Source organism: Aegilops tauschii, chromosome 6 (genome assembly GCF_002575655.3).
Source record: "Aegilops tauschii subsp. strangulata cultivar AL8/78 chromosome 6, Aet v6.0, whole genome shotgun sequence".
Lineage (NCBI taxonomy): Eukaryota > Viridiplantae > Streptophyta > Magnoliopsida > Poales > Poaceae > Aegilops > Aegilops tauschii.
In genome coordinates this window covers 481,074,866-481,102,622 of record NC_053040.3, presented here as the reverse complement: position 1 = coordinate 481,102,622, position 27,757 = coordinate 481,074,866, and the positions used below count along the sequence as shown (strand labels likewise).

At 45.9% G+C, this 27,757-nt stretch overlaps 6 protein-coding genes across 6 annotated transcripts; 1 reads left to right on the top strand and 5 right to left on the bottom strand.

Annotated features, from left to right (window-relative positions):
• The first annotated feature begins 1,898 nt into the window (after nt 1-1,898).
• Nucleotides 1,899-4,530, top strand: LOC109779032 (uncharacterized). The gene is made up of 2 exons (XM_020337610.4): nt 1,899-3,407; nt 4,159-4,530. The coding sequence occupies exons 1-2, from the start codon at nt 2,018-2,020 to the stop codon at nt 4,188-4,190; spliced, it is 1,422 nt and encodes a 473-aa protein (XP_020193199.3). The 5' UTR covers nt 1,899-2,017; the 3' UTR covers nt 4,191-4,530.
• A 570-nt stretch (nt 4,531-5,100) lies between these two features.
• Nucleotides 5,101-9,240, bottom strand: LOC109779034 (alcohol dehydrogenase class-3). Its single transcript, XM_020337611.2, has 9 exons — nt 9,019-9,240; nt 8,792-8,928; nt 8,161-8,207; nt 7,744-8,069; nt 7,140-7,222; nt 6,983-7,058; nt 6,012-6,169; nt 5,515-5,676; nt 5,101-5,412 (listed from the first exon to the last, which is right to left on the bottom strand). Exons 1-9 carry the CDS (start codon nt 9,056-9,058, stop codon nt 5,296-5,298), a joined length of 1,146 nt encoding a protein of 381 aa, XP_020193200.1. The 5' UTR covers nt 9,059-9,240; the 3' UTR covers nt 5,101-5,295.
• A 427-nt stretch (nt 9,241-9,667) lies between these two features.
• LOC109779035 (uncharacterized) lies at nt 9,668-12,614 on the bottom strand. The gene is made up of 9 exons (XM_020337613.3): nt 12,334-12,614; nt 12,192-12,251; nt 11,786-11,833; nt 11,554-11,686; nt 11,378-11,454; nt 10,880-10,975; nt 10,722-10,792; nt 10,129-10,183; nt 9,668-10,032 (listed from the first exon to the last, which is right to left on the bottom strand). The coding sequence occupies exons 1-9, from the start codon at nt 12,574-12,576 to the stop codon at nt 9,916-9,918; spliced, it is 900 nt and encodes a 299-aa protein (XP_020193202.1). The 5' UTR covers nt 12,577-12,614; the 3' UTR covers nt 9,668-9,915.
• A 4,123-nt stretch (nt 12,615-16,737) lies between these two features.
• Nucleotides 16,738-17,539, bottom strand: LOC109779036 (uncharacterized). The gene has a single exon (XM_020337614.4). The coding sequence runs from the start codon at nt 17,404-17,406 to the stop codon at nt 16,948-16,950; it is 459 nt and encodes a 152-aa protein (XP_020193203.1). The 5' UTR covers nt 17,407-17,539; the 3' UTR covers nt 16,738-16,947.
• A 1,175-nt stretch (nt 17,540-18,714) lies between these two features.
• Nucleotides 18,715-20,550, bottom strand: LOC109779037 (28 kDa ribonucleoprotein, chloroplastic). The gene is made up of 4 exons (XM_020337615.4): nt 19,970-20,550; nt 19,795-19,896; nt 19,438-19,710; nt 18,715-19,134 (listed from the first exon to the last, which is right to left on the bottom strand). The coding sequence occupies exons 1-4, from the start codon at nt 20,453-20,455 to the stop codon at nt 19,081-19,083; spliced, it is 915 nt and encodes a 304-aa protein (XP_020193204.1). The 5' UTR covers nt 20,456-20,550; the 3' UTR covers nt 18,715-19,080.
• A 653-nt stretch (nt 20,551-21,203) lies between these two features.
• On the bottom strand, nt 21,204-22,455 carry LOC109779038 (probable nicotianamine synthase 4). The gene has a single exon (XM_020337616.4). It carries the CDS (start codon nt 22,401-22,403, stop codon nt 21,411-21,413), a length of 993 nt encoding a protein of 330 aa, XP_020193205.1. The 5' UTR covers nt 22,404-22,455; the 3' UTR covers nt 21,204-21,410.
• Nucleotides 22,456-27,757: the final 5,302 nt, after the last annotated feature.

Genomic DNA, 27,757 nt, shown 5'->3' with positions numbered 1-27,757 from the left:
TATCTCTGGGCCCTCTCGGTAATACAGCATCACAAGAAGCTTGCAAACAAAGTGACTAAGGAGTTAGTTACGGGATGATGCATTACGGAACGAGTAAAGAGACTTGCCAGTAACGAGATTGAACTAGGTATGGAGATACCGATGATCGAATCTCGGGCAAGTAACATACCGACGGACAAAGGGAACTACGTATGTTGTCATAAAGGTTCGACCGATAAAGATCTTCGTAGAATATGTAGGAACCAATATGGGCATCCAGGTCCCGCTATTGGTTATTGACCGGAGAAGCGTCTCGGTCATGTCTACGTCATTCTCGAACCCATAGGGGCCGCACGCTTAACGTTCGTTGACAATATAGTATTATATGAGTTATGTATGTTGGTGACCGAATGTTGTTCGAAGTCCCGGATGAGATCACGGACATGACGAGGAGCTCTGGAATAGTCCTAAGATAAAGATTGATATATAGGATGATATGGTTAGGCCAAGGGGTAAGGCCCACGGGGTTTTAGGTCGATGCAAAAGGATGTTTTGTAGAGGTCAGGGACCAGACACCGGAGACCTTGACGTCTGGCCCTGGGCCAGACGCCGAGGCCCGTGGCGTCTGGGCCAGACGCCGAGGACTGTGGCGTCTGGTCTCGGAAGTCCGAAAAAGACCCTTCCTTGCGGGCAACACCTACTTTGAGGAGGCTCTTTCTCCAAGTTTCGACCCCAGGGCTCAAAATATAAATAGAGGGGCAGGGCTAGCACCCAGAACATATCAAGATACACCAAGCCGTGTGCCGGCAACCCCGCCCCTCTAGTTTATCATCCGCCTAGTTTCCGTTGTGCTTGGCGAAGCCCTGCGGAGATTGTTCTTCACCACCACCGTCACCACGCCGTCGTGCTGCCGGAACTCATCTACTACTTCGCCCCTCTTGCTGGATCAATAAGGCGAGGACATCATCGAACTGAACGTGTGCTGAATGCGGAGGTGTCGTACATTCGGTACTTGATCGGGACGGATCGTGAAGGTGTACGACTACATCAATCGCGTTGATAAAACGCTTCCGCTTAGCGATCTTCAAGGGTATGAAGATGCTCTTCCTCTCGTTGCTATGCATCTCCATGGATAGATCTTGCGTGTGCGTAGAAATTTTTTATTTTCCATGTTACGTTCCCCAACAGAGGCGGCGATGTGTAGGAAGCTATGGCGGAAATGGCTAGGATTGGCAAAGCTGATAGTTGGTGATGACCAGGAGTGAGTATTTGAAGCTATGAGCATCGGATAGGATTTTCCCTATGAATTCTTGTTAAGTTCAACGTCTTGGTTGACGTTGTAGGGCGGCAGCGATACCCTTTAATAGGAATGATGTCTCCCACGTTTGATCCCTGTTCTGGTGGTGCGTCCAGCATCCTTGGAGGGTGTGTGTGGAGGTGTGTCTTCGCCCGATCTTGTGAGATTCGGTTGGTGTTGATCTTCGGTGGATCTGTTTGGATCCCGTCTTCATTTGTGTGTTTACATATTTGATCTTTTCAATCTGCGACTCACTTCAACGACGATGGTTGCTACTTTAGTTCGTTGGTCCTTGAGGCCTTAGCACGATGAATTTCAACAGTCTACTACAACAAAGTTTGCCTAGCTCCAGTGAGGGAAGAGCGATGGTGGTGGCGCGCCTTCAACCCGCTCAAGTACTTTTAGTCATCTCTAGGTGGTCCATGGACCTGGTTGTAAAATAAATATAGTTGGTGCTCTCTTTACTAGCATGATTGATTATGAATGGATTGAAAGTTCCTTCAAAAACAAAGGTAGAATTTTCCCCAAGAATGACATTGGGAGGAAGGAAGAAGACGACGAGTTAAACTGGGCCCAAAGAAGATCATTTTGGCCCATTATTCAGCCGGGCTTTGCATTTTTCGCAGTGTGGATCGGCCTTCTCTCGCTGCTGCTCCTCTTGGGGAGGCTCCCCTCGTACTGAGCAAAAGCTAAACAAATCCATCTTCCCGTCTCTCCCCACCCGCCGCCGCCGCCGCCGCCATGGACGCCGGCGACCCCTCCACCTCGCTCGCCGTCACCGCGGCCGGCGCGCCCCAGAGCAGCGCCAAGAAAAAGCCGGCCCCCAAGCGGTTCATCCACACCCCGATCCCGGCCTCCATCCTCAACGACCCCACCCTCGCCGCCGCCGCCACCTCGCTCCTCCCGGCGGCCTACAACTTCGAGCTCCACAAGACGGCGCACCGCATCCGCTCCTCGGGCGCGCGCCGCGCCGCGCTGCAGCTCCCCGAGGGCCTGCTCCTCTTCTCGCTGCCCCTCTCCCACCTCCTCGGCCCCTTCCTCGCCGAGGACCCCTCCAACGACGTCCTCATCCTCGCCGACCCCACCTACGGCGCCTGCTGCCTCGGCGACCGCCCCGCCAAGGCCCTCGCCGCCGACCTCCTCGTCCACTACGGCCACTCCTGCCTCGTCCCCGTCACCTCCTCGCTCCTCCCCGTGCTCTACGTCTTCGTCGAGATCCGCGTCGACGCGCTCCGCCTCGCCGCCGCCGTCCGCGGCGCCTTCCCGGACCCCGCCGCCGCGCCCCGCCTAGCCCTCGCCGGCACCGTGCAGTTCATCGCCGCGGTGCACGCCGCGCGCGAGATGCTCACGCGGGACGGCTACCGCGACATCGTCGTGCCGCAGGCCAAGCCGCTCTCCGCCGGCGAGATCCTCGGGTGCACGGCGCCCACGCTGAAGAAGGCGGAGGGGGTGGGCGTGGTGGTGTTCGTCGCCGACGGCAGGTTCCACCTCGAGGCCTTCATGATTGCCAACCCTGCGGTGAAGGCCTACCGGTTTGATCCCTTTCTTGGTGTGCTTGTGCTGGAGGAGTATGACCATGTTGGGATGAAGCAGGCGAGGAAGGAGGCGGTGCTGGCGGCGAGGAAGGCCAAGAGCTGGGGGGTTGTGCTCGGCACGCTGGGACGGCAGGGGAGTTTAAAGGTCCTTGACCGGGTGGTGGAGCATCTGGAGGAGAAAGGTTTGGATCACACGGTGGTGCTCATGTCGGAGCTCTCCCCGACGAGGATGGAGCTATTCGGGGATTCCGTGGATGCATGGGTGCAGATTGCATGCCCTCGGTTGTCGATCGATTGGGGGGAGGGTTTCAAGAGGCCGGTGCTCACAACATTTGAGTTTGATGTTGCACTGGGGTATGTTCCTGGGTGGTGGGAGAAGGGGAGTAGGCAAAATGGCGGCGGTGGAGGTGGCAGTGGTTGTTGTTCAGGTTCAGGAACTTGTGGAAATGGTGATTGTAGTAGTGGCGATTGTGGTGGAGATGATTTTGGAGGGGAATACCCGATGGATTACTATTCGCAGGACGGGGGTGATTGGAATGGCTGCTACATGAAGAAGAAACCCTCCACTGGCGAGAGAAAGCCGCGAGTTCGAATCGGTAATTACTCGAAAAAATCATAGTAGCTTACATACAATTCGGTTCTGTTCTTTCCTTGCACATTATGACACTGATTCCTTGTATTATTAAGACACGTCTTGCATTTAGCGTTTGTCAGTTTCAGTGATTTCCATAGGTTCAAGTAACCAGTTTAAATTCACAAGCTATAAATAGATATACATTTAGCCATAGAGCGGATTTTTGCATGGTAAGTTCAGTGAATTGTAGTGTTCTTTTGCAGTAAGGCGTGTAAGTGAAATGAAAAAGAAATATTTCAAGAAAACCTAGGCTTCTCTGAATTGTGCTCATATCTAACACTAACAGCATACTGTACGTCTGTAAAGTTTTCTCTTGATGTTATCGTTTAGCATAGTCGGTATAGAGAGAAATTGGAATCTTAGTTTCCGGAGAGGATTGGAGGGGAATGAGGAGGATTTTGACTTACAATGGATTTAATACCCCTCAATCCTCACCAAACCGAACAAGGTCTCATGTGCATAACTGTGTGGTTTGTTTATGAATCCATGTTTGAGAATTAAGATTCTGTCCTAAGTATTGTGTGTACTTTCTTAGGGACGTAGAGTAATATTTGCAAGTATTTGTACACATCTTGCATGAATTGGTCTGGCGCAATTTTGCTCACTGGTTTATTCATTAACAAAATCCTGCATGATCATTCGTGTCGACACAAAATTTCTACTGTGTTATATTGGTCTTGCGGTCATTTATATTCACCAATTCTAATTAGCAGGCAGTAGTGTCCAAGTCGAGGAGAAGCAATGAAAAGAAACATCGCTGAGGTTACAGAAGCCGACCAAGATATCAACAACCTTCATGGCTCCAGAATTTTTGACACCAGACTTAAATCTTGGCATCGTCATTCTTCACGCAACGCAACAGAGGACAAACTTTGCCAGTGCTGACAGGCCTTTTATAAGCATCAAAATACTCTGAGCTCCTTTATCATCAATCAAACAAGCCAATGTACGATGTTGTTCGCTGCTGTGGTACCGTTGCTGTATACTGGGATGTAATGTATATTTATTTTCCCTGCATCATACTGTAAACTTGTGTATCGTTCACTGTTGAATCTTTCCCCAAATGTGAAATCTGCTTTGGCTCAGATTATCAGTACTATTAAGTTTTGATACTGCTACTCTCTGTTTTTTCAGATTTTCTGTAGAACTTCTACTCTCAGTTTTCTGGCATAGAGAACTAGGCCACAGTGACCTGTTGGGAGCGGATTTCTAGCGCCTCAACCAGATGATTTCCTTCTATAAAAGTATGTCATGGGCGCTAGTGCTCATGGATCTCATATTTTTAGTTTCCTGACATAATCGTTCCAGTGATTTCAAGCTGATATTTGACGAAGCTAAAAGCCAATTTTGGGGGGGCTTATGAGTGGCTGTCAAAATCAGCTGCTCCCAACATAAAATTTATTCTAAAAGCCTTTTTTTTGGGTATTCTAAAAGCCTACTAATTAAGGATTAACTAGCATACACTCATTTCAGCAACAGTTAATTCCTGACGTAGGGAGCAGGTTTCTAGAATGAAACTTTAGGTTGGGCTGCTAGCATAAAATGGGTAGGCGGTAGCTTATTTTGACAGCCACCCATAATCCACAAAAGAACTGGCCATAAGTTGCCGTTGCAAGCACATATTTGCAGAGCCAATAGAGATGGGAGTCAACAAGTAAAACATAACGATCCCAACCAGGCAACCATCCAACACAACATATTATTATAGCAGCGGTTCGTGTTCAAGAGTTTCTAGGCCAAACGGGGCCAAACGAGTTCTATAGTCCCAGGGCGGAGGATAGATCTGCATTACAATTTCACACGACGCAAACTGCTCGGCTTTGAAGCAGGCGAGACACACAGCAGGATCCTCAGTGCTCCATCGCCAGCACGCACCGCAGGCAGCCGCCTTCGTGCAGCAGGTCGAACGCCTTGTTGATGTCGGTAAGGTTCATGTTGTGGGTGATGTACTCGTCCACCTTGATTTCCTGTGGATGTGAATGATATGTGGTCAGGTTTTGCTTCAGATGGAAAAAAAAAACTCCTCTTAACTTGCGGATTATTTCTGTTCGAGAGAGTATGATTGATACCTTGTTCATGTACTTCTCAACAAGCCATGGAACCTGGCTCCGGCTCTTGAAGCCGCCGAAAGCTGTTCCCTTCCAGACACGGCCGGTGACGAGCTGGAATGGCCTTGTGGCAATCTCCTGGCCAGACGCAGCTACGCCAACAACAACGGAGGTACCCCAGCCCTACAGTTAAGAAAAATAAATCAGTCAAGGCAAGATATTGTACTTTGGGTGTGCTGAAAATCATGAAAGGGGTCTGTAAGAGAGAATTTCAAAACAGTAAGAAACATATCTCCATAAAAAAACAGGTATGTAACATATTACAACGCGTTTAAACTATTTTTCCTTTCGGCTCAAACATCTTTCATTTATTTAGATACAGATATTCGATGATAGATTAAGTCAGGACTCTAAACTGGCCTGGGTAAGGTATCCTACGAAGAGTTGTGAATAATATGTGACATGAGTCCACAAAGTTCATGAACATGCCATATACATAAGCTGCAACTCCAGCTTACCTTGTGGCAGCATTCAAGTGCAGCCCTCATGATAGAAACATTTCCGATGCACTCAAAACTGTAATCCACACCACCATCTGTAAGGTCAACAAGGACCTGTTGGATTGGTTTGTCATGGTCTTTTGGGTTCACAAACTCTGTGACGCCAAAGTTCTTAGCTGCAAACAGCAAGTAAAGAAGACAGAATTACAATACAAACTTCATTGTTAAATATTAACAAGTAGCATCCAGTTTGCAATGTGATCCAGTACTAAAAGGCAATGTGATCAGTATTAACAAGTACAGCACATCAAGTTTGCAAAGATACATTTGTAATACTCCCTCCGTCCCATAATATAAGAACGTTTTTGATAACTATCTTAATGTCAAAAACGTTCTTATATTATGGGACAGAGGGAGTACATACTAGCATATTACCACAAGAGAAAAAAATAGACTCATGGTATATACTCCCTCCGTCCCGAATTACTTGTCGCAGAAATGGATGTATCTAGAACTAAAAAATGTCTAGATACATCCATTTCTATGACAAGTAAATCCGAACGGAGGGAGTAGATCTTAATGAGCCTAGAAACCAATGTGATTCGTTAAGGAGCCCTATGCACTGAAGAAAGGCATGAAAAAGTCTAGGAAACTTCTGGTTTATATTAACTGAATTCTAGATATTATATGTGGGATTTAACCCAAGCAACAACTATATTAAAGGTTTCCGTTCCGCACACTAGCCGCAGGAGAACAGTTTCAGTTTCTATTCAAAGCAAGCAGAAGTTTTAAAAAGGCTTCCACAAACAGCATGCATAGCACAAGAACTTTTGTCTTCTGGCAGAGACACGAATGTGAGTTACTCTCTTTCAGCAGTTGAACAAAAAGATTATGCAGCTTAGAGGAATATTAACATACTATGAGTAGTTTCTAAGCTTTCAGAGGGGCGGAATTTACAATGAAGAAAAGGACAGGAACTATAATCATACCAACATCAAACTTCTTGGTATCAATGTCAATGCCAATAATCCGAGAAGCACCAGCTGATTTTGCCCCCTCAGCAACCTAAAAATGGAAGTTCAGGTGTTGAAGCTTAGTAGTTTACACACTCAGGTATATAAGTATATCCAAATATATTTTACTTACTGCAAGTCCAACTGTGCCAAGCCCAAAAACAGCAACAATGGAACCTGCTTCAACCTTTGCAGTATTCCATACTGCTCCAAGGCCTACATGATTGTAATGTGTAAGATATAAAGAAATTGAGGCAATAACTACTTTTGGAAATTATCTAGAGGATAGTCACGAGAATGTCAAGGTGCTACACATATTGTTGTCAGCACACAACACATGTAAACAACAGTATGGAATCATGTATCGACTCTCAGAATTTTTTTTACCAATAGAAGAGTAGGAACCTTGCAGCATCATGATACAAATGATGCTCTCTAAATTATAGGAAACCCCGCAGTCTTACGCTTTGTTATAAGACAAAGGGGCCCTAAATGAAGACTGATTTCAGAACAGAAAAACCAACCCACTTGAGGCTAACTGTTGCACTAGAAATGCAAATAAGCAAAATCATTGGAACCATAGAGCAACAGAGATTATCAAACAAGTCAATGAGCATTTTCACGCAAAATTTGTTTCAAAGCATGTGAATTACAGGAAAATCTTGTGTGGCGGCGAAACTAGACTGCTGATGAATAAAACATCAGATCTGTACAAGGAAAGTGCGATTAGAGCCTACCAGTAGAAACACCACAGCCGAGCAGGCAGACTTTATCAAGGGGTGCCTGCGGGTTGATCTTGGCAACACTGACGTCATGCACAACAGTGTACTGACTGAACGTCGACGTCCCCATGAAATGGTAAATGGGCTTCCCATTCACCGAGAAGCGGCTCTTGCGGTCGCTCATCATGACCCCTACCCCTGTGGCGCCGCGAACTTTGCCGCAGAGGTTGGTCTTCCCGCTGTTGCACATCTTGCAGTCCTTGCATTCCGCTTGGTAGCAAGGAATGACATGGTCCCCAGGCTGCACGTCGGTCACTCCTTCGCCAACGCTCTCAACAATTCTATTAGCAGCAACAAAAGCAAACTTATCAGTGCACAGTTATCTTAGCTATGCATGATAATGCTTGAAACCGCACAAATTTGTGGGCTTACCCAGCAGCCTCGTGACCGAGAATGCAAGGAAAGAGGCCCTCGGGATCCTGCATAGCAAATGAAATCCTTTCATGACATGACCACAAAGTCTAGTAAATATCTCTACAGCATGCAGTAGGCTTTCAAGTTCCTACAAACATTTTCTTCTGTACATCAGGTCACTCTACAGCCATTCCCGCACGACAGCGAATGTGTGTACAATGCTACATACTCCCTCCGTCCGGAAACACTTGTCGGAGAAATAGATAAAAATGGATGTATCTAGAACTAAAATATCGTCTAGATACATCCATTTCTCCGACAAGTATTTCCGGATGGAGGGAATTCAGTTAATCCCCAATTATTCAGACTCACTGCGACCACTGATAATAATCCAGGAAAAAAAAAAGCAACAGCCTCAGCAGTCGCAGTCTAACTCCTGAAGACGCTTCACAAGCGAGTGACCCAGTGGAATAATACTACTGACGGGAGGAAAAATCCAAGTACCAGCACTGGATAAGTCGCTGTGGGTTGGGGGGCGGCGGTGACTAGCAGCAGTGCCAGCGCTGGCGACAGGCCCCCGGGAAACCACCGCGAACGAAACCTAGATTCGAGGAAGGGGAGGGGAGAGAAAGAGGGGAGGGGAGGAGACCTTGCCGCTCCAGGTGTAGTAGTCGGTGTGGCAGAGCGCGGTGGAGAGGATCTTGATGCGGACCTCGCCGGCCTGCGGCGGCGCCACCTGCACGTCCTCGACCACCAGCGGCTTGTTCGCCTCGTACGCCACCGCCGCTGCGCGCACGAAACCGAACCCCAGATCAGAACAAACAACAATTCCAGACACCAGTCGGAGCGGAGTGGAGCGGGGTCGGATGGGGTTACCTTTGCAGGTGATGACCTGGCCCTGGGTGGAGGACGCCATTGCCGATCGCTTCCGCTGTGCTTGTGGGCGGAGGAGGAGGGGTGGGGATAGGGAGGTGGACTGGACTGGAACGAGAGCAGCAGGAGGGGAAGCGGTGGTGGGGGTTTTCAGCTTTGTGAAATGGGCTGGGCCGGGCGGGCTCGCTGTGGGTTTGGGATATGCGAGATTATTGGGAGGCCAGGCTGGCAGATCGGTCTGAGATCCTAACGGAAAATCCTCTGAAAAAACGGAGTAGGTCCCGTACCAAACAAAACAGAGCCAGGATTACAAGGCCGGCTGGAGCTTTGGAATTTCAGAGAAAACTCATGTCCATTTATTTTCTTCCAAACAAAGAGCTTGGAATCTGGAATTACATAGCGATAAAATGCCCCGCTGTTCAGCTAATCTTTGAAGGAAAAAAGAAAAGACTAGGGTTCGGCCTCTGGCCGCACACCTATGAACCCGTCGTGTTTTCGACAGCCCTCGCGGATTTCATTGGTAGTACATCATAATCTGACCATAATAACAGTCACAAAAAAAATTGTAGTAGAACAATTGATGGCATAAGCTGCAAGCAGTACAGTCCCAGGGTGTTTCACCCCTTTCACTTCAGCAAGGCAACACCACCAGTTCCACACGAACAAAGGACGCTTTTATCATTTGTACAAAATGATCCATACAGCGACGACGCAGCGAATTATTTGCCTTTCTTTTACATTCTGAGGGCAAACGGATTTTATAGTTAACTCAAGGTAGCATTGCAGGTTTTTACAGTCTTCCACGGGGGGTTAAGACGCCGCACAAGCTCAGCGGTTTCAGGAACTGAAAAAGGCAGTTCCAACTCAAGAAAATAAAAAAGAAACTAAAAGACAGTTCAGTTAGTCCGACTTGTCCTCGGGGTTCATCTGCAGGGCCAGCACCACGAGCCCCACCGCCGCGGCCGCGGACAGGGCCGTCGAAGTGTAGCCGAGAAGCAGCAGCGGGACCTTGAGCGGCTGCATCAGAAAGAAAAAGAAGAACTTTCAGAGAAGGTGGCAGGATGGATGGTGAAGCATACATGACTGAAATGAACCTATGTAGCCTTCGGTTACCTGGCTGTCATCTGGACTGCTTTGCACGCCTTGGGCCAGCTGCCAGGAGAAAAACCTGCATCGGAGGGTAGACGCGGGATGTCAAACAAGCATTCGGTTGAGTATTCATGGCATTGCGAAAGAGCGTGCACTATCGAATTATGTAATGGACATGATTGGGTGTCGATCGGTTTTATACGTGAAGCATGATGTGCATGTATCCTTGATTAACTGGATGCCATTAGAATCCATATCCATAGAATGATTCTATTGACCGACAGCTTGTCTGTTGTTAAGATAATACTATTGGATAATATAACGAATCACTTAGATGAAATCGAATCCACTATAAAATGTAGTAGTATGAGATGCATGCAGCGCAAACATGAGAAGTGTCCATTAAAATATTTTGAGAAACCGGTAACTATATCCGTTAATCTATCTACTTACTTATTGGTGTTGGTCAAAAGTGTCACATGTGGCATGTTCCTTAGGCAAATATAGCACTAGTATAATTCATGCACAACAGCTGACCAAGAAAATAAAACTAATTATCTTTACAAGTTTCGTTAACTGAAAGAGATGGTGTACAGGCTTATGGGACTGGAACTTACCCGAAAACCAGTCCAACTGCAGCACCGATATATGCATTTTGTGCTGTCAATTCAAATTCAGCTCCTGCAAACTGATAAGATAAAGGTATTAGATTAAACCATGTACAATGTCCACCTGAAGGTGGATAGGTGATCAAGGTGCAGAGAGGCAAATTTACCTTCAGCTTTCGTTTTTCTTTAGTGGCCTCTACTTCAGCTTGAATCACCGGGCGTTTTGATAGAACCTTACCGATCTTGATCATTGTTTCAGAAATCTACAGAAATACGATAAAAGAATGTTACATACATTTGTAGATACATGTGGATGAACTCAACCTTTTCGAAAACAATCAAGAACATGATGCAAGGTAATTTAGCAATGAAATACAGCATGAAGCCATGCTGAAGCATCGTGACATGATGAATTTGAGAGTTTTCTTCTGCCCAACAGGTTGGATTCCTGTCACTAATACACTAACATTCAGATGTTTTTATCCTTCTGCAACCAATCTTACACAAATGTTGGATATGAATTAGCCCGCTTACTGGCCCCAATTGTATGGTAACGACATGGACTCATGTTTGCGACGTAATCAAATCGTAATCCAGCATTAAACAAATATACCTGTAATAATTTCAGAAGAAAAGGATGGATAGAGGGAGAGTGAATTGCTAACCTTCTTGAACTCTCCATTGCCATACTGGCCCATAGTCTGAAACTTCTTTCCAGCTGATGCCAGCCGCTTGCCAAATGCTACGCTATGTAAGGAAAACAGCAAGGAACACAACCTTCAGTCAAGAAACCATGTCATGTAGAACACAAATCCCAACAATATACAGATGAGATCCGTGCCTGATTTCGCGCTGGCGGTCAAGTAGGGCGCCATTGACGGCAGCTGCTTGGCAAGGTTGTTTGATGCTTCTGTGTTAGCCATCTCCCATGCTTTTCCCAGGTCCAGCAGCAGGTCACCGACCTCTTGGCCACACTGTCTCCCAGCAAAGAAACAACAATAGTTGGACACGGTTGCACCAAAATAGAACTCCAATGTTTATCAGATTGAATCACTGAATTCTGAGCTACGTACCTCATTGAGAACAGGCCCGTTGGAGAGATCGAATGCCGCGTCATTGAGCTTCAAGAAAAATCAAGCAGAAATTGTTAGATGGATTAAAGTTGTATTTACAATTCAAACTGCCCGTAGTGATGCAATTTCAGTATGTGTTGTTCGATAACTTGGCTTGGCATGTAGTGCCTAACCAAGTTCCACATTTGTTTAGCCACTAAGTAAAAGTAGTCCAAGAACAAATGGTGAGCCTCAACTTCAGCATAAGATAGGCAACACTTTGCCAGCCACATTCTGACGCTTTAGTGGGATTATCCTTAGTGAGTGTAGGGTTATTAACTGATTATCTTAGCTCATAACCAAATAGCCGTAGCAAATGTGCAGATGAGCTTGGATCGGAGCTGAGAAGGGGGTAGTGGCTGCTTACATCGAGGCGAAGGTCGCGGGGCAGCAGGGACAGGAATTTGGGCGGGAGCACCAAGCAATCCTACCAACAGAACGAAACAACGCAATCAAAACCAATCCACCAAATCTTGGAATCAATGCAGGCGGTGCGGCGAGTGGCTTACCGCGAGTTCCTGGAGGAGGGGAAGGACGGGCTCCTCGTCGGGGTCGGCGCCGCCGCCGCCGGTCGAGGAGGAGGCGAGGGGCTTGGAGGAGTCGGAGGAGACGGCGAGCAGGGGACTCGGGCACCACCGCCGCCGGAGAAGGAATCGCGATGGGCGGGAGGAGCCGGAGCACGAGGCGGTGGCGGCGCCGCCGGCCGGGAGAGGCGAGGCGAGCAGCGGGCAGCGGAGCACGGCGGTGGCCATTGGTTTCTGAAACAGTATTGTTTTTTCTCACTTCTTTTTCTCGTTTTGTCTTAGTACGTCTTTGCCGACAAGGCTGTGGGCCCACGCTATCACTTCTCTTCCAATAGAATTGGGCTCAAATCGGATTTCGTTTTTCTGAGTTGCCCACGTCAGAAATATACGAGAGAATATGTGGTATGGTGACATGAATATTCGAGAGAAAAATGACAGAAAAACTACATACTCCCTCGGTTCACGTTATTCATTTTGTTTTTCTGATTCAGATGTATATATGTGCACTTTAATGTGCAGGTTCACGCGCTAACCGACATGTGGTTGGATGGTTAGAGGGATAGTGGTATCTCATCCCACCAGTGTTGAAGTCCTGCTGCTCACACTTCGTAATCTCAAGATGATATGCCGGCTCAGTTTCTTGAAGGTGCTCATAGAGGTAGGGTGTGCGTGTGTGCGTTCATAGGGATGAGTGTATGCGCGTATGTATGAGCGCTTGCGTCCGTACTATGTTAAAAAAAGTGTAGGTTCATGCATTTCAGTCTGTACGTAATTCATATTAGAATATTCAAAAAATATATAGTTTTGAAGTGACATTAAACTATGTTATGGTCTTTATCATGGTAAACACCGGACTGTATTTAACAAGTAGAGTAGTTTTGTGAATTCCAGACATAGATGATGGACATGGTCTTTTAGAACACCTTTTTTTACGTAAAAAAACTTTATTTCTTAAATGATAGCGAGATCGTTTACAACAAGTTGAGAAATAAAGTCCGGGATTGAGCTATCCCAGAACTCCGAGAGTCTACTAGAGAGGGAGCATTTAGCTATATAATCAGCTACTTCATTTGCTTCCCGTAGGCAAGCAATTATTTCGTAATGAGCAACGTCTAGTTCCAACTCTTTTCCTTCAAGTACAATAGCTGAGTCCTGTCCCGAGTACTCTTTCATATTAAACACTTGGACCGCATTATAGCAATCGGATTCTATCTGGAAAGCATTGCAACCGATCTTAGAAGCAAGGTAGAAACCATTACGAATGGCCATCAGCTCCGCAGATTCTGCTGTTGTCACATGCGGTATAAACCAGCTAGCTGCAGCAATGAAATCACCGCGATCATCCCGCGCAATAGCTCTCGTACCTCCATTCATATTCTCATAACAAAAGGACGCATCCACATTTATCTTCACTACTCCCCTTCCCGGTTTCTGCCACATGTGGTCACGTTTTCTTATAGGCTGATTCACCACGAGTGAACGGTAAAAATTCGTGGCCAGGACTCGGATTGAAACAGTTGTCCGATCCGGTGGTGGGATATGTATCTCCTTTACTATCTGTCTCTTTTGCCACCATATGTACCAACTAGCCACTGCCATTAGATCTGCCATCGGTAAGCCCTCTGTGCTTTCATCTTTATACATTAAAGTGCTCATCGTGAATGAGCCCGATCTGTCCTGTAGAGCTGCGTTTTGAATCTCAGTTTTTAAGCCAAGTTTCTCCCAAATCTCCAAGGCTCGAGGACATTGGAATAGACAGTGTTGCGTGTCTTCATAGCCAATCCGACAGACCGGACACTTCCCGGAGACTGCCCGGAGACTGGTATATGACGCCCTGCAAGAGTTCCAAAGCATGGTAGAACTCCTCGGATAACTTTCCACACAAAGTGCTTGACCTTCCCAGGCACTCGAAGAGCCCAAACATGCTTCCATATGTCCTGTTCTCGGCTCCCTTGTGGATAAGACAGATCCATCTGTCGCCCAAATTGGTGTTTAAATTCTGTGTGATAAGCCGACCTAACTGAGAAGTTTCCGGTCCGGTTATAATGCCATGAAACAAAGTCATCCATGATATGCACTCTCAGTGGGATTTGTAGGATTCTGTACACATCGACCGGCCAAAAAACATCGCGAATCAACACCTCATCCCACTGTCCTGTATGTGGATCAATTAATTCTTCCACTGTTGTCAACATAGTGGATCCCCGCGGTGTTATGTTTTTTCGGGACTCACTTGTTGGTACCCAAGGATCTTGCCAAATGTTTATATGTGATCCCGTACCCACTCTCCAAATACATCCTCGTTTGAACGTTTGAATCCCAGCAACGATACTCTGCCAAGTAAAAGAGGATCCCTTCTTCGGCCCTACATTCAATATATTCCCATCTGGATAGTATTTAGCACTGAGAACTCGAGCACACAAAGATTCTGGATTCTGAATCAGACGCCAACACTGTTTTGCTAGTAAAGCAAGATTAAAACTGTGAAGGTCTCTAAACCCCAGTCTTTTAGAACACCTAATGTTGTTGTGACGGTCAATATTCCTTTTAGGAGCTCACTTGACAATTATAATACAAAGAAGGGGTAATGCACCCTATTTCAAAGAAAAGCAAAAAAAAAAGGTATTTGCCCACACTGTGTTCGATTATGAGATGAGTTGAGGTTTTTTGGTAGCTACCAAGTGAGGACCATGTTGTGTGTGTTAGGCTAGATTGGTTTCTATGACTTCTTGAAGAAATCATAATTTCTTTATTAGGTTTAGAAAAAAGTGATCTAGACATCGTTTAGAAATACTACCCCATAAAACGGTAGTGGGAATACTAAGGTTTATAAAACCATTATATTTCTTGACGTATGTTGGAGTTCTTTCTGGCAAATCCCTCGATACGTTATATTGGCTAGGCGAGTAGACCGGAGCACACATGGTTCAGACCGTCAAGATGGAGGTAAAACCCTACTTCCTGCTCGTATTTATTAATTTTGGTCTATAGGGGTGTACAATGATGATCGAGGAATTGAAAATAATCTATAAGGTTCTATCCCTATCAACTAGTCCTACCCCGTCTTATATGGATATTGGGCTCCAGGATTTACATGATCCTAGTTGGTTAGGGTTGCAGGGGGGTCCTCCTGGATGCCGGCTTCCTTTTCGTACACTCCAAATCTTACGAACCCTTCTCTCCGTGGGGCCCATGGGCTAGGATGCTGACCCAGGGCCTAAACTGACCTAAGGATCCCGAGCCGGCCTACTCAGGCCGGCTTTTGGTATGATGAGGCACCCCTGGACCGTAACACTATTAGCAGCCCATGAACTGGTCTTCGATCTAGCAAACAGTTATCACCTTGTGAATCTTGTAGCACACATGGTGGGGGACACAAAATCATGGCAAGTTAGTAAGTTGGACACTACCCAAACCAAGCTCGCTAAGATAAATGTGGATGGGTCGTTCCTTCTGTCTTCAAATGGATTGCTTTTAGAGGTGTGGGGCAAGACGCATGCTTTCATGACTATTCAAGATGCATGTTGTGATGCAGAAGAAGTAGAGCTTCTCATTCGCCTGGAGAGCCTTCGAAAGGTGAGAAATGTCATTGTTCTACCATTATCGCCTATATGTTGGCATGCCAAGCTCTTGATATGTAAGACCTTTGCGGATTGCGTCATGGCTTGCTTCTTTTCAACATGTTAAGAAGACGATATTTGAGCTAGAAAGTTTGCGATTACTCATTGTCAAAGTAATCGAAGTTAGGCTAGTTGATTGTCATTTTCGAATGATGGTGTCCTACCCAATGTAGCATCTATTACCATTGTAGATTGTAAACCTATATGATCAATATATCCCACGTTCCCCAAAAAAGCTCCACTTGGTTCATTTCCATTAGAATTGTTATCAAACCATCACAAGTTGTTCTGTTTTTAGAGTGTCCAATCATACTCTTACGGTCTATTCGCAACTGCCCAACTCCTGGCCTCTCAAAGTCAGTAGACGAAGCTGGGCCAAACAAGTCAGCTCCGTGAAGTTAGCTTCACAAATCTAAGACGGGTTGTAGTGCAAAATGAGGAGCTGATGTTTTGGCGATACGAAGAGCTACCACCGCGACGTGAAAGAAAATGATTCGTACCAGGGAAGAAAAGAACAAAGCAAGTACCTTTCCTCCCTACCATGCCAGAATCGAGCTAAACATGTTAAGCGGCTACCAGCCCAAGACTAGCGATCATGGATCTGGGAGTCCTGTTGCCGAATGGTTCTTTTGAACCACGATTTTCGTCGGGAAGATGGAAGCGAGATCGAGGAGCTGGGTTTGAGGATTATTTCTTGCGTTGGGCAGTTGCCGAATAGGTACTTAGCATCATGAGACAATGTAAGTTGTCTACATTAATGCAGCGAAAATTCCCTACAAAGCAATTTGCATGATCTTGTTGCATACTACTCCGTACATAACATAGTTGAACCATGAGCATCCATCACTCTATAAAATCATACTAAAATATATCACACCACAAAGTCATGAACAAATAATGATAGCCAGTTCCTTCTGTAAGCACTAAACCCAAACACCGGATGGGCCAGCAAAAACATCACGTGCCGAGCCCAAGCTCTCTAGGCCTCGGGCTTGAGGATGCCGTTGACTACGGACAAGCCGACGAGGACCCCGAGCGCCTCGGCGCCGGCGACCACGCCGGCCTGCACGAGCGCGTCGCCGGCGAGCCCCGCCTCGGCGGCCAGCTGCATGCCCTCCCCGGCGACCTCCTTGCCGGCCTCCGCCACGGCCTCCCCGCCGGCCTCCACGGCTTCCACCGCCGCCTCGCCCACCTCCCGCGCGGCCTCCTCCGCCCGCTCCAGCTTCTTCCGGATGCCGAACAGCCCGATGCTGCCCGCGGCGTTCGCGGCCGGCGCCACCGCCGCCAAGGACGACCCGGCACCCGCGGCCGACAGCAGGAGGAGCACGGCCGAGCGCCGGTCGAACCGCGCGGCCGAGGCCGAGGCGACGACGCTGCGGCGGCGGGTGGCGGACGGGGCCGCGTGGAGCGCGAGGCTGGAGGCGGCTGAGATGGCCATGGCCCGCGGCGAGGTGTGCGGGGCTCGCGCGCGTCTGCTCGATCGGCTCAGGCGTGCGTGCGTGCGGTGAGGAGTGGTGGTGTGTGGCGTGGAGGAGGCTGCCCCTCCTCTCGTAGTCGGGCTGGGAGGATGTGGTCGTCTGGTGGACACCGGTGGTTTGGTTGCCTCTCGTCGCGCCAACGAGGAGACATGTCACGCTCACACCACACCAGTGGCTCCCTCCCGCTTGATTTATTTTCATTTTCATTTTTTCTTAGAAAAATGGAAAATATCTCCATTTTGGTTCATGTTACTAACACTTTTTGGGGAAAACTATTGCACTTTCTTTGTGACATTTTGGATATCATGGACACCGGTGGTTTTGGTTGCTCCTCGTGATGCCAACAAGGAGGAGACACGTCACTCACACTAGTGGCTCCGACTTGATTTGGCATTTTTTTTGAACTTTTTTTCTTTTTTTTTAAGCAAGACGTCCCTGTTTACTTTATTTTCGATCATTACTAATACTTTTACCAGAAAACTTTGGTAGTCTCTCGACGACTCTTTGGACCGTAGATTTTTATAAGGTTATTAGAATCCAAAGAATCCTATATAAAATCGTTTGGACTACAAAACTGAGGTTGAATTTGTATAGATAGCCAAATATACCTGGTCTCAAACAATATTTTTTCCCTCGAGAGTATCAAAACATAAAAGCAGCTATGAGCTAATTTCACTTCATTTGTTATTTTATTTCTTTCCTTTTTGGGAAGTCATCTTTCCCCCCAAATTCCTCTTAATACCCAATGAAAAGAAAACTTTGCTACTTTGTTAGCCTCCATCCACGTGTCAGCGTGTGATCGCAATCAAACCAAGAAAAGGTGGAAAAAAATTGTCACTGTCATTTAAAAAAAAGAGGGATTACCCCCGGCCTATGCATCAAAATGATGCATACAACCATAATTGTCACTGTCATGATTGCTCTGTCACAATACTTACAACTTACGAGCTTCATGGTACTCTGAAGTTTGTTTATGTGTCTTGTACTCTTGCCTCTAATGGACTATATTGTCTCTCAAAAAAGTAGTATTGCAATGTACATTAATTTGCAGTTGCAATATGCATTGACAATGTTGAGTTAGAAAAAAAAATGTTTGAGTTGATTCTCCAAACAACAACTTAGTGTTCACATGAATCTGACATAACTGCTAGTGGAAAGAATGGTAACGTATCCATCTCGGACAAATACATACACTTAAATTTGGTACTCTATCATCCTCAACCCAATAATTTGTGGGACCAAACATAAAACCAAGTTGCAAGAGGATCTAAAAGAATGCAGTTCCAAGATCATGGAACCATGGAAATATATGCTCACCAGCAACCCCGATAATTTTCAGTCACAATTTCACATCATTAAATACATATCAATTTTCCCTCGCAAAAAAAATACATATCAAATTTTCTTTTAGAAAAGTAAGGCTTTCTCCCGCTCCATCTCGACGAACGAAGCCACCAAATATACACCAGGTTGGCATATCAGATCAGCGGTGCAAGAACCATGTGTCACTGCTCTCGGAATGTGCTTCCACGAGCAATCAATGGCTCATTTGTTGCTCTGTGATCTGCATTGTGAGGAAGCATTGCATAAACCCCCATGCGAGTTTCTCCAATGTGAAGAAACGATCCAGCTCTCTAGTATCTCTTCCCCAAGGCCAAGTTGACCCGGATCTCCCTGCCTTCGATTTCCTGCAGGACGTGTTATTATTCAGCTAGGTTCAGTTATGTCATGAAAACTCTGTTACTCTTTTTATTGGTGTTGTGAAGAATGAATTGCATTTCCAAGCAGAATACAAGGAACAGAACAAAGTTCATCTTGGCAAAGGTTCATGAGCTCTATCTCGATTGCTACATTCTGCATTCGGAGAGTTTTCATGTGCTAGTGTTTGGTTAGTGGTCTGCCAGATTTGCAATTCAGAGCTTTTCATGGAGGCAAACAGAAGAGAGATGGTGAGAAGGAGAAGGTTGGCGAGCACTGATTTTGATTTATACCGTTCCGTTGAGTGTCTCGATGGCCTGGTCCATCTCCTCCTTGGTGGAGTAGCAGACGAAGCCGTAGCCGCGGGACCGGCCGGTCTCGCCGTCGTAGAGCACCCGGGCGCCCACCACGTTGCCGCAGCGCTGGAACGCGTCGGTGAGCATCTCCGGGGTGACCGTCCACGACAGGTTGCCCACGAAGAGCTTGTGCTCCGTCTCCGGGTACAGCGGCGCCTTCGGCTTCGGCCTGTCGGCCATGTTCACCCTCATCGTGCGCCCGCTGTACAGCTGAAACATAGAACGATCGATGCATATCAGGAATCCATGGAAGATGTACGGGGTGATGGTGGATAGATTGAGCAGAGTGCTCACGGTGCCGTCGAGGTTCTTGATGACCCGCTCGCACTCCTCGAGCGTGCTCATCGTCACGAACGCGAAGCCCCGGCTCCTCCCCGTCGTCCGGTCGTAGAGCACCTGAAAACGCAGGCGTTTGAGATCGGGAAGGAAGCGATCCGCCGACGCATTTCATCAAACAGCGTGCGCGTACCTCGACCATCTCCGGGACGGCGTGGTCCTGCACGATGCCGGCGAGCAGCGCGCTGTCGCAGTTGTACGGCAGGTTCCCGAAGTAGAGCTTGGTGGCGCTGCTCCCGGTACCGGTGCTACCATCGCCGCCGTCCGAGCTTGCCTCCTCGGCCGCACCCTGCTCCTCCTCCTCCTCCGGCTGCTGCTCCTCGACGTCCCCTGCTGGCTCCTCCTCTTCCAGCTGCCCCGCGGTTTCCTGTACGTCTTCCTCCTGCGCCTCCTCGACAGCCGTGGCCTCCTCCTGCGACGCCATCGCGACGACGGCAAGCGCGCGCCTGCTCCTCCGCGGCACCGGCACGGCGGGCGCGGCGGCAATGAGCCGGTGCGCGTGCGGACGGGACGACGACGCGCGCGCCGGGCGGGGGAACACGGACGCGGCGTGGTCGGCCTGGAACGGGAGGCGCAGCGCCGCCGCCGTGCGCGCCGCGGAGAGGCAGGAGTGCGCCATGGCGCCCGGCCGCGAGCTTAGCGCTTGCGAGGGGGAGGTACGAAGCAAAAGCTCGAGGTGGTGATGTGGAGCGGCACAGGGCCAAGCAGCAGGGGACGGTGGAAGAGGGGATAAGGGGAGGTGGTTTAGTACGGGCCGCTGACACGTGGGCCCTTCGGCGTGGTTCCTGCTCTCCTTTCCACCTTTTTGAACTACCACTTGCATTTTTCTCTCAAAACAAAACTACAACTTGCAAGTTCCAGAAAAGTGAGCAAAAGGAGAAGATTTATTGTGAGTTTGGTTTTGGTTGTAGATTGGTATGTAATACTCCCTCCAGAAACTAATATAAGATGTTTTAGATATATTAGTTTACAGAGGTAGTGGTCGTTTTTGATTTAGAACATGGTGTCGGGTTATATAAAAAACAAAAACACCAACATGCATAGATTTTTTGGGACTTGTTGGCCATGAAGGTTTGATTGGACTTTCATCGATTGGGGTGGCTTGATTGGACCCACGGGAGCTTTCTTGGATTATTATTGACCATATTGAGTGGGCTTGCTTTTCGTTGACTCGTCTTGACTAACGTTGACCAATCTACGTGGTATGCCCCATGGGACAGGGGATGAGATCTCAAGTAGGGTCATAGTCATTTATACGACACAATATGCGTGTGTTTTTTTTTTTTGCGGGGTGACACAATATGCGTGTTGTACTAGTATAGTATATAAAGTGAACAATGCCGGTAAAGTCCATTACGGTCACGCCTTAAACACCAAACACTCCAATTTACATAATCAAACTCCCCGACAAACGGTGACGACTCCAACAGAAATTACCACGTATATTATTGGATACAAACAATACATGATTTGAAATGCATACATTGATGGTGGTAGTAGGAGGAGCAGGAAAATTACCACGTACGATTGCAAAGTGATTTAGCATCGGCGCACGGATGATGACCTCACGGCGATCAGAAGGCCACTTCCGCGTTGGCAAACTCCTCTCTCTTCTGGGCCACGTCTGCCACCATCTCGCCGAACCTGCAGGGTGGGCTGACCACCGGCACCGTGCCCCGCGCGTACTGTCCACCACGCCCGTTGCGAAGTCCATTCGCATGCATGTCGTTGGACTTTTGTGCGATGATGACGGAGTTCACCACGTCGTCGTCGGGGTGACACACGGCGAGCACCTCGAACCCGCCTCGGCCGATGTCCTGGGGATCGACGATCGGGTACAGGAACCCACGCGCCCCGTGCGCGCTGCGCACGACGAGGGCCGCCCCGTCCGCCATGCGCGCGCCAAGGTGTGCGATCACCTTGGCCTTGTCCTCGGCAGCCATGCCCACGAGCGCGGCCAGGAAGACGACGTCGTACGTGGCGAGCACGTCGGTGAGGTCCGCGACGTCGGCGGTGTGGAACGACATGCGGGCGCCCACGTCGCTGTCCGCACGGAACAGCTTGCTCGCACGGGCGTTGGCCGCGCCGCACAGGTCGTAGTTGTCGAACACCGTGTCGGGCAGGTGGCGCGCGGCGAGGACGTATGAGCTGAACGGCAGCGGGCCGGAGCCGATGAACGCGACACGTGCCGGGGCGATGCCGCCGGGCACGTAGCGCGCGAGGAGCTCGTACTCCAGCTTGCTGAGGTTGATGTAGTTGCTGTAGTAGGGGAAGACGCCGAGGTGGTCGAGCGGGTTGTCGAAGGCGGCGAGCATGTCGGAGTAGTGCGCCTCCAGCTTTCCCTCGGCCTCGGAGCAGAGGCGGATGAGGCCCTCCCGCATCGCCTGCGCCTCCGGGCCGAGCTTGGTCACGTCCACGGGGCTCGCGGGGACGCACGCGGTGACGAGGTCGGTGAAGAGCGCGTCGACGTCGGGGGACGGGCTGAGCGAGGGCAGCTTGGAGATGGCGGCGTGGAGCCTGGTGATCTTCTGGACCAGGGCGTCGACCTCCTTGTTCTGGGCGTCCATTTTAATGTGTTCTTGGTGGAGTGGTCGATCGAGTTGCTTGATGAGCTATGGAACGAGCGGTACGGGGTATATGTAGCTGCCGTTAGAGCACTCGTCGACGGAGCTGCAAAAGTTGCGCATGCATGCAAGCTTCACGCGTCCCTGCCCAATATGGCTGGTTTCATGCCTCTGCTCTGACGTGTTCACGTCCGGCTGATGATGTGGACAGCGTTTTCTATGCCCGTTTCCTCTAGATCGTCTTTTTTGGGATAATATAAAGTGTGTACACAAATCAACGAGAATCTTTTTTTTTAGACCTCAACGCGGATCTTTGGAACATGGGACCAATGCAATCGAAATGGAAAACAGTTTTAGAAAAATCAAAAAGAGTCAAAATTTATAAAACTTTATTGCAATGAACATGATCTAACGCAATACTCGTGTGAAAATTTTCACTGAGGAATTACTATTGTGGTATTCTGGGCGAAAAACAAACATACTCGACACTATGCAAAAGTTACTATTCATGCCTTTTGTAATCTTAAATTTCTTTTCTTGGCCCTGGAGTCGATCGAAGCTAGTCCTTCACGAAAATTTTCACAAGAGTGTATACCTGATCATGCTTGATTCCCAAAAAACGCAGGAATGTTTTACGCTTTTGAATTTTGTGCAATGGGGCCTAAGACAAATTGCCCTAATTAGGCGGATTACTACTCGCTAGATCGATCGATATTCCTGCCAAAGGTGAGTTCCTATGTAACAAGAAAAATGTCGCCGTTAGAAACTAAATTTACTTCATTCTTTTAAAATGCATTTGAACTTACTTTTTTTAGACAAAGCAATTGAACTTACTTCAAGCCAATAGCTGCGACCAGACGTGATTTTAGGTGTGAGAACAATGAACAAAAGCATTCGCAATAATTTTTGAAAAAAACGAACATTTTTTGAAATTTGCAAAACACGAACAATTTATGAAATTGGCCTAACATTTTTGAATTTGCGAACAACTTTTTGGAAATATGAACATTTTTGTAAAAATGCGAACATTTTTCTAAAAATAAACAATTTATTCTAGACACGAACAATTTATGAAATTCCCCTAAGATTTTCGAATTTGCAAACAATTTTTGGAAACAGGAACTTTTTTGAATTTGTGAACAATTTTTGAAAGCATGAACATTTTATAAAATCGGTATTTTTTGAATTTGTGAACAAAATTAGGAAATACGAACGTTTTCAGAAAATTTAAAAACTTTTTTGAATATATTTACATATTTGGAAATGAAGTGAACAAATTTTGAAATACTAAAACTTTTTTGAAATTTCTGAACAAAATTTGAAATTAGGAACAAAATTTGAAAATAGGAACAACATCTGGAAAAACATGTTTTAAGAAACATGAAAATTTTAAATTGCTGAGAATTTGTTGAAAAAAGAAATTAACTTGAAAAGGAAAAAAGAAAAGAAAAGAAAAAGGAAAAGAGAAAAAAAATAAAAAATGACAGAAAATAAAAAACAGAGAAAAGAAAGAGATAAAAAACCGGCCTTCCAGAAGGTTCCCAAAACCAGTAAAAATCGGCTGGGAATCCTTCCTCTAGAAGGTTCCCAAAACCGGAACCTGAAAACTGTAAGTACGTTACAGATGGGCCGGCCCAAGTCGTTCGCTAAGTCGACTCACCTGTGCGATTCGCCGATAGTTTGACGCAAAGTGCGTCGAATAGGATTTTCCTTTTAAAGTCCTATCTCTAAAGAAAATGTATTTTAAGGTCCTATCATTTTGTTTACCTGTGACATGCCCAACTCCTACATGGCGCCGGCATTTCCTAAACGGCGCCCGTTGCGCCCGTTACAGGCAACGACGCAAACGGGCGCACACCCCCGCGCCGCCTGGGCCGGCCCGTTTCTGAATAATATTATTCGAGGCAAAAAAAAAAGGTGCGCAAGCGAGGTATCGCACCTTGGATCGATAGATTGAAAGTGCAGCGCACTAACCACCAGGATAAAGACGCGCCTGTGCACATTAACTTCTTTCCATACTTTTAATCTTTATCTAGGTCGTTCGCTGGTCAGTTTCTGGGTGTTTTTTTCTTGTTCTTTTTCATTTTTTTTTTCTCATTTTTTTTCTTTCCTTAAACGCGCAAACTTTTTTTCAAATTCGATGAACTTTTTTCAAGTTCAATAAACTTTTATCAAAATCGATGAACTTTTTTTAAATTTGGTGAACTATTTTTTCAAATCCGATGAACTTTTTTCAAATTCAATGAACTTTTTCCAATTTTGATGAACATTTTTCTAATTCGATGAATATTTTTTTCAAATTCCATGAACATTTTTTCTAAATCAATGAACTATTTTTTCAAATCGATGAACGTTTTTCAAATCCGATGATTTTTTTTGAAATTCAATGAACTTTTTCTAATTTTGATGAACTGTTTTCAAATTCCATGAACTTTTTTCTAAAATTCTATGAACTTTTTTCAAAACCGTTGAAGTTTTTTTCAAAATCGATGAAAGGTTTTAAAATTTTGTGAACTTTAAAAAATTGGTGAACTAGTTTTCAAAATTGATGAACTTGTTTTTTCAAAATCAGTGAACTTTTCAACTAATTTTCAGATTTACGTTAATGTTTCACTAAATAACTGTTAAGTAGAACTTTTTCCTTGTAACAGAACATGCGAACCTGCTTGGTCTAGTGGTTCTCGCGTTAGGTTTTGGAGAAAAAGGCCTGCGATCCTGAGTTCGAAACCTAGCTATCGCGCTTTTTCTTCACGTTCACTTTTTTCGCGTCGTGGTTACTGTGTTCAGTCGAAGCTCACCTGGGCTGGCCCAGTAGCGAGAAGTGAGATTGAAACTCCACCTCATTGTTTCGTTCCAGCCACAGTAACAAGTTGGGATTATGATATTCACCAGAAGAATTAGGTGATCTACTGCACAGTCATACATTAAATAATACACCGACATGCTACTTTTGAAATTTGTAATACTAGTCATGAATTTAGGAGCTCAAATATCGAGGCTCACAAACTTGTGAAACACTCGTTATCCCTTGGGGCTGGCCGCCATGTTTGGTTACTGTGTTCAGTCGAAGCTCACCTGGGCTGGCCCAGTAGCGAGAAGTGAGATTGAAACTCCACCTCATTGTTTCGTTCCAGCCACAGTAACAAGTTGGGATTATGATATTCACCAGAAGAATTAGGTGATCTACTGCACAGTCATACATTAAATAATACACCGACATGCTACTTTTGAAATTTGTAATACTAGTCATGAATTTAGGAGCTCAAATATCGAGGCTCACAAACTTGTGAAACACTCGTTATCCCTTGGGGCTGGCCGCCATGTTTGGTTACTGTGTTCAGTCGAAGCTCACCTGGGCTGGCCCAGTAGCGAGAAGTGAGATTGAAACTCCACCTCATTGTTTCGTTCCAGCCACAGTAACAAGTTGGGATTATGATATTCACCAGAAGAATTAGGTGATCTACTGCACAGTCATACATTAAATAATACACCGACATGCTACTTTTGAAATTTGTAATACTAGTCATGAATTTAGGAGCTCAAATATCGAGGCTCACAAACTTGTGAAACACTCGTTATCCCTTGGGGCTGGCCGCCATGTTTGGTTACTGTGTTCAGTCGAAGCTCACCTGGGCTGGCCCAGTAGCGAGAAGTGAGATTGAAACTCCACCTCATTGTTTCGTTCCAGCCACAGTAACAAGTTGGGATTATGATATTCACCAGAAGAATTAGGTGATCTACTGCACAGTCATACATTAAATAATACACCGACATGCTACTTTTGAAATTTGTAATACTAGTCATGAATTTAGGAGCTCAAATATCGAGGCTCACAAACTTGTGAAACACTCGTTATCCCTTGGGGCTGGCCGCCATGTTTGGTTAGAACAACCCCAAGGACTTGATTTCGTCTCCGTAAATATTGTGCCAGTGCAATAAAGCTTCAGAGTTTGTCTCAAAAAAACAAGCCACAGTAACATGTAGAGATTATGATAAAAAAAAGTTGGGACAGCTAGCCTGCCATGCTACTACTACTTTTCCATTTTGTTGTCCGTGAAATGTGACACTAGAGAAAAGCAGCGCCTTGTTTTTTTCAGCTTTTTGTTTGGCTGGTTTTCTACTTTTTTTTTCTCTTTCTCTTTCTCTTTTCATTTTCTTTTCCTTTTTTTAAAATCGTAAACTTTTTAAAATTGGCGATTCTTAAAATCATGAACATCTATTCAATTCGTGATCATTTTCTTAAGAACATTTTTTCAAATCCACAAACATGTTCTTAACTTCGTGAACTTTTTATCAAATGCACGAAAAGTATTCAATTTTGTTCGAAATATATGAACTTTTTTAAAAACTTGAACTATTGTGAAAATCATGAACTTATTTTTCAATTTCGTGAACTTTCCTAAATCCATGCTCTTTTTAAAATTGGTGAATTTTTCAGATTCATGAACCTTTTTCCAAATAAGTGAACATTTTTCAAATTCATGAACTTTCTTCAAATTTGTCATTTTTATAAATCCGTGAACCTTTTTTAGATCCACATATTGGTTTAAAATCCAAGAAAATTTTCAAATTTGCAGACCATTTTTAAACCATAAAACAGTTTTGGTTTCATAGTTTTTGAAATCCGTAAACTCTAAGACAAAGTGAGCAAAAAAAAATCAAGGAAAAAAACTAGTGCGAACGACCTACCTACTATGAGCGAGAGAAAAGTTGAATGAGCGAAGGGAGCACTAAATGGGCCGAAGCTCAGGACAGTTGGACAAGGTTTGTCCATGGACTATGTTTTGGTGGTGACTCACCCTGGTTTTGACACTGTTGACTCCAATTCGTGAAAATTTTCAAATCCCTGAAGGTTGTTCAAATTTGAATACTTTTCCAAATCCACTTTGTTTTTGAAGTTTGTGTAAGTTTTCCAAATTCATGTACTTTTCTTAATCCCGATATTATTTTCAAGTAATAGTATATTTTTCAAATTCATCTACTTTTTCAAATGCGTGTACTTTATTTGGAAAAACTTCATGAATTTGAAAAAAAAGGAACTAAAGAAAATATGCCGATCTGGAAAAAGTACGTGGATTTGAAAAAAATGTGCGAACTTGCAAGTTTGAAAAAAGTATGAGGACTTGAAAAATGTATGCAGATTTGGAAAAAGTGCACTAATTTGAAAGAATCACATGAACTTGAAAAAAGTACACGACTTTAAAAAATTCACTGATTTGAAAAAGCTATGCTAACTCGAAGAAATTACATGGATTTGAAAAAAGTACGTGGTTTTCAAAAAAAAACATGGATTTTAGCCAGCACCGCTTAAAACAAGGGTGAGTCAGCACCTAAACCAGTCAATAACGAGTGCAAGG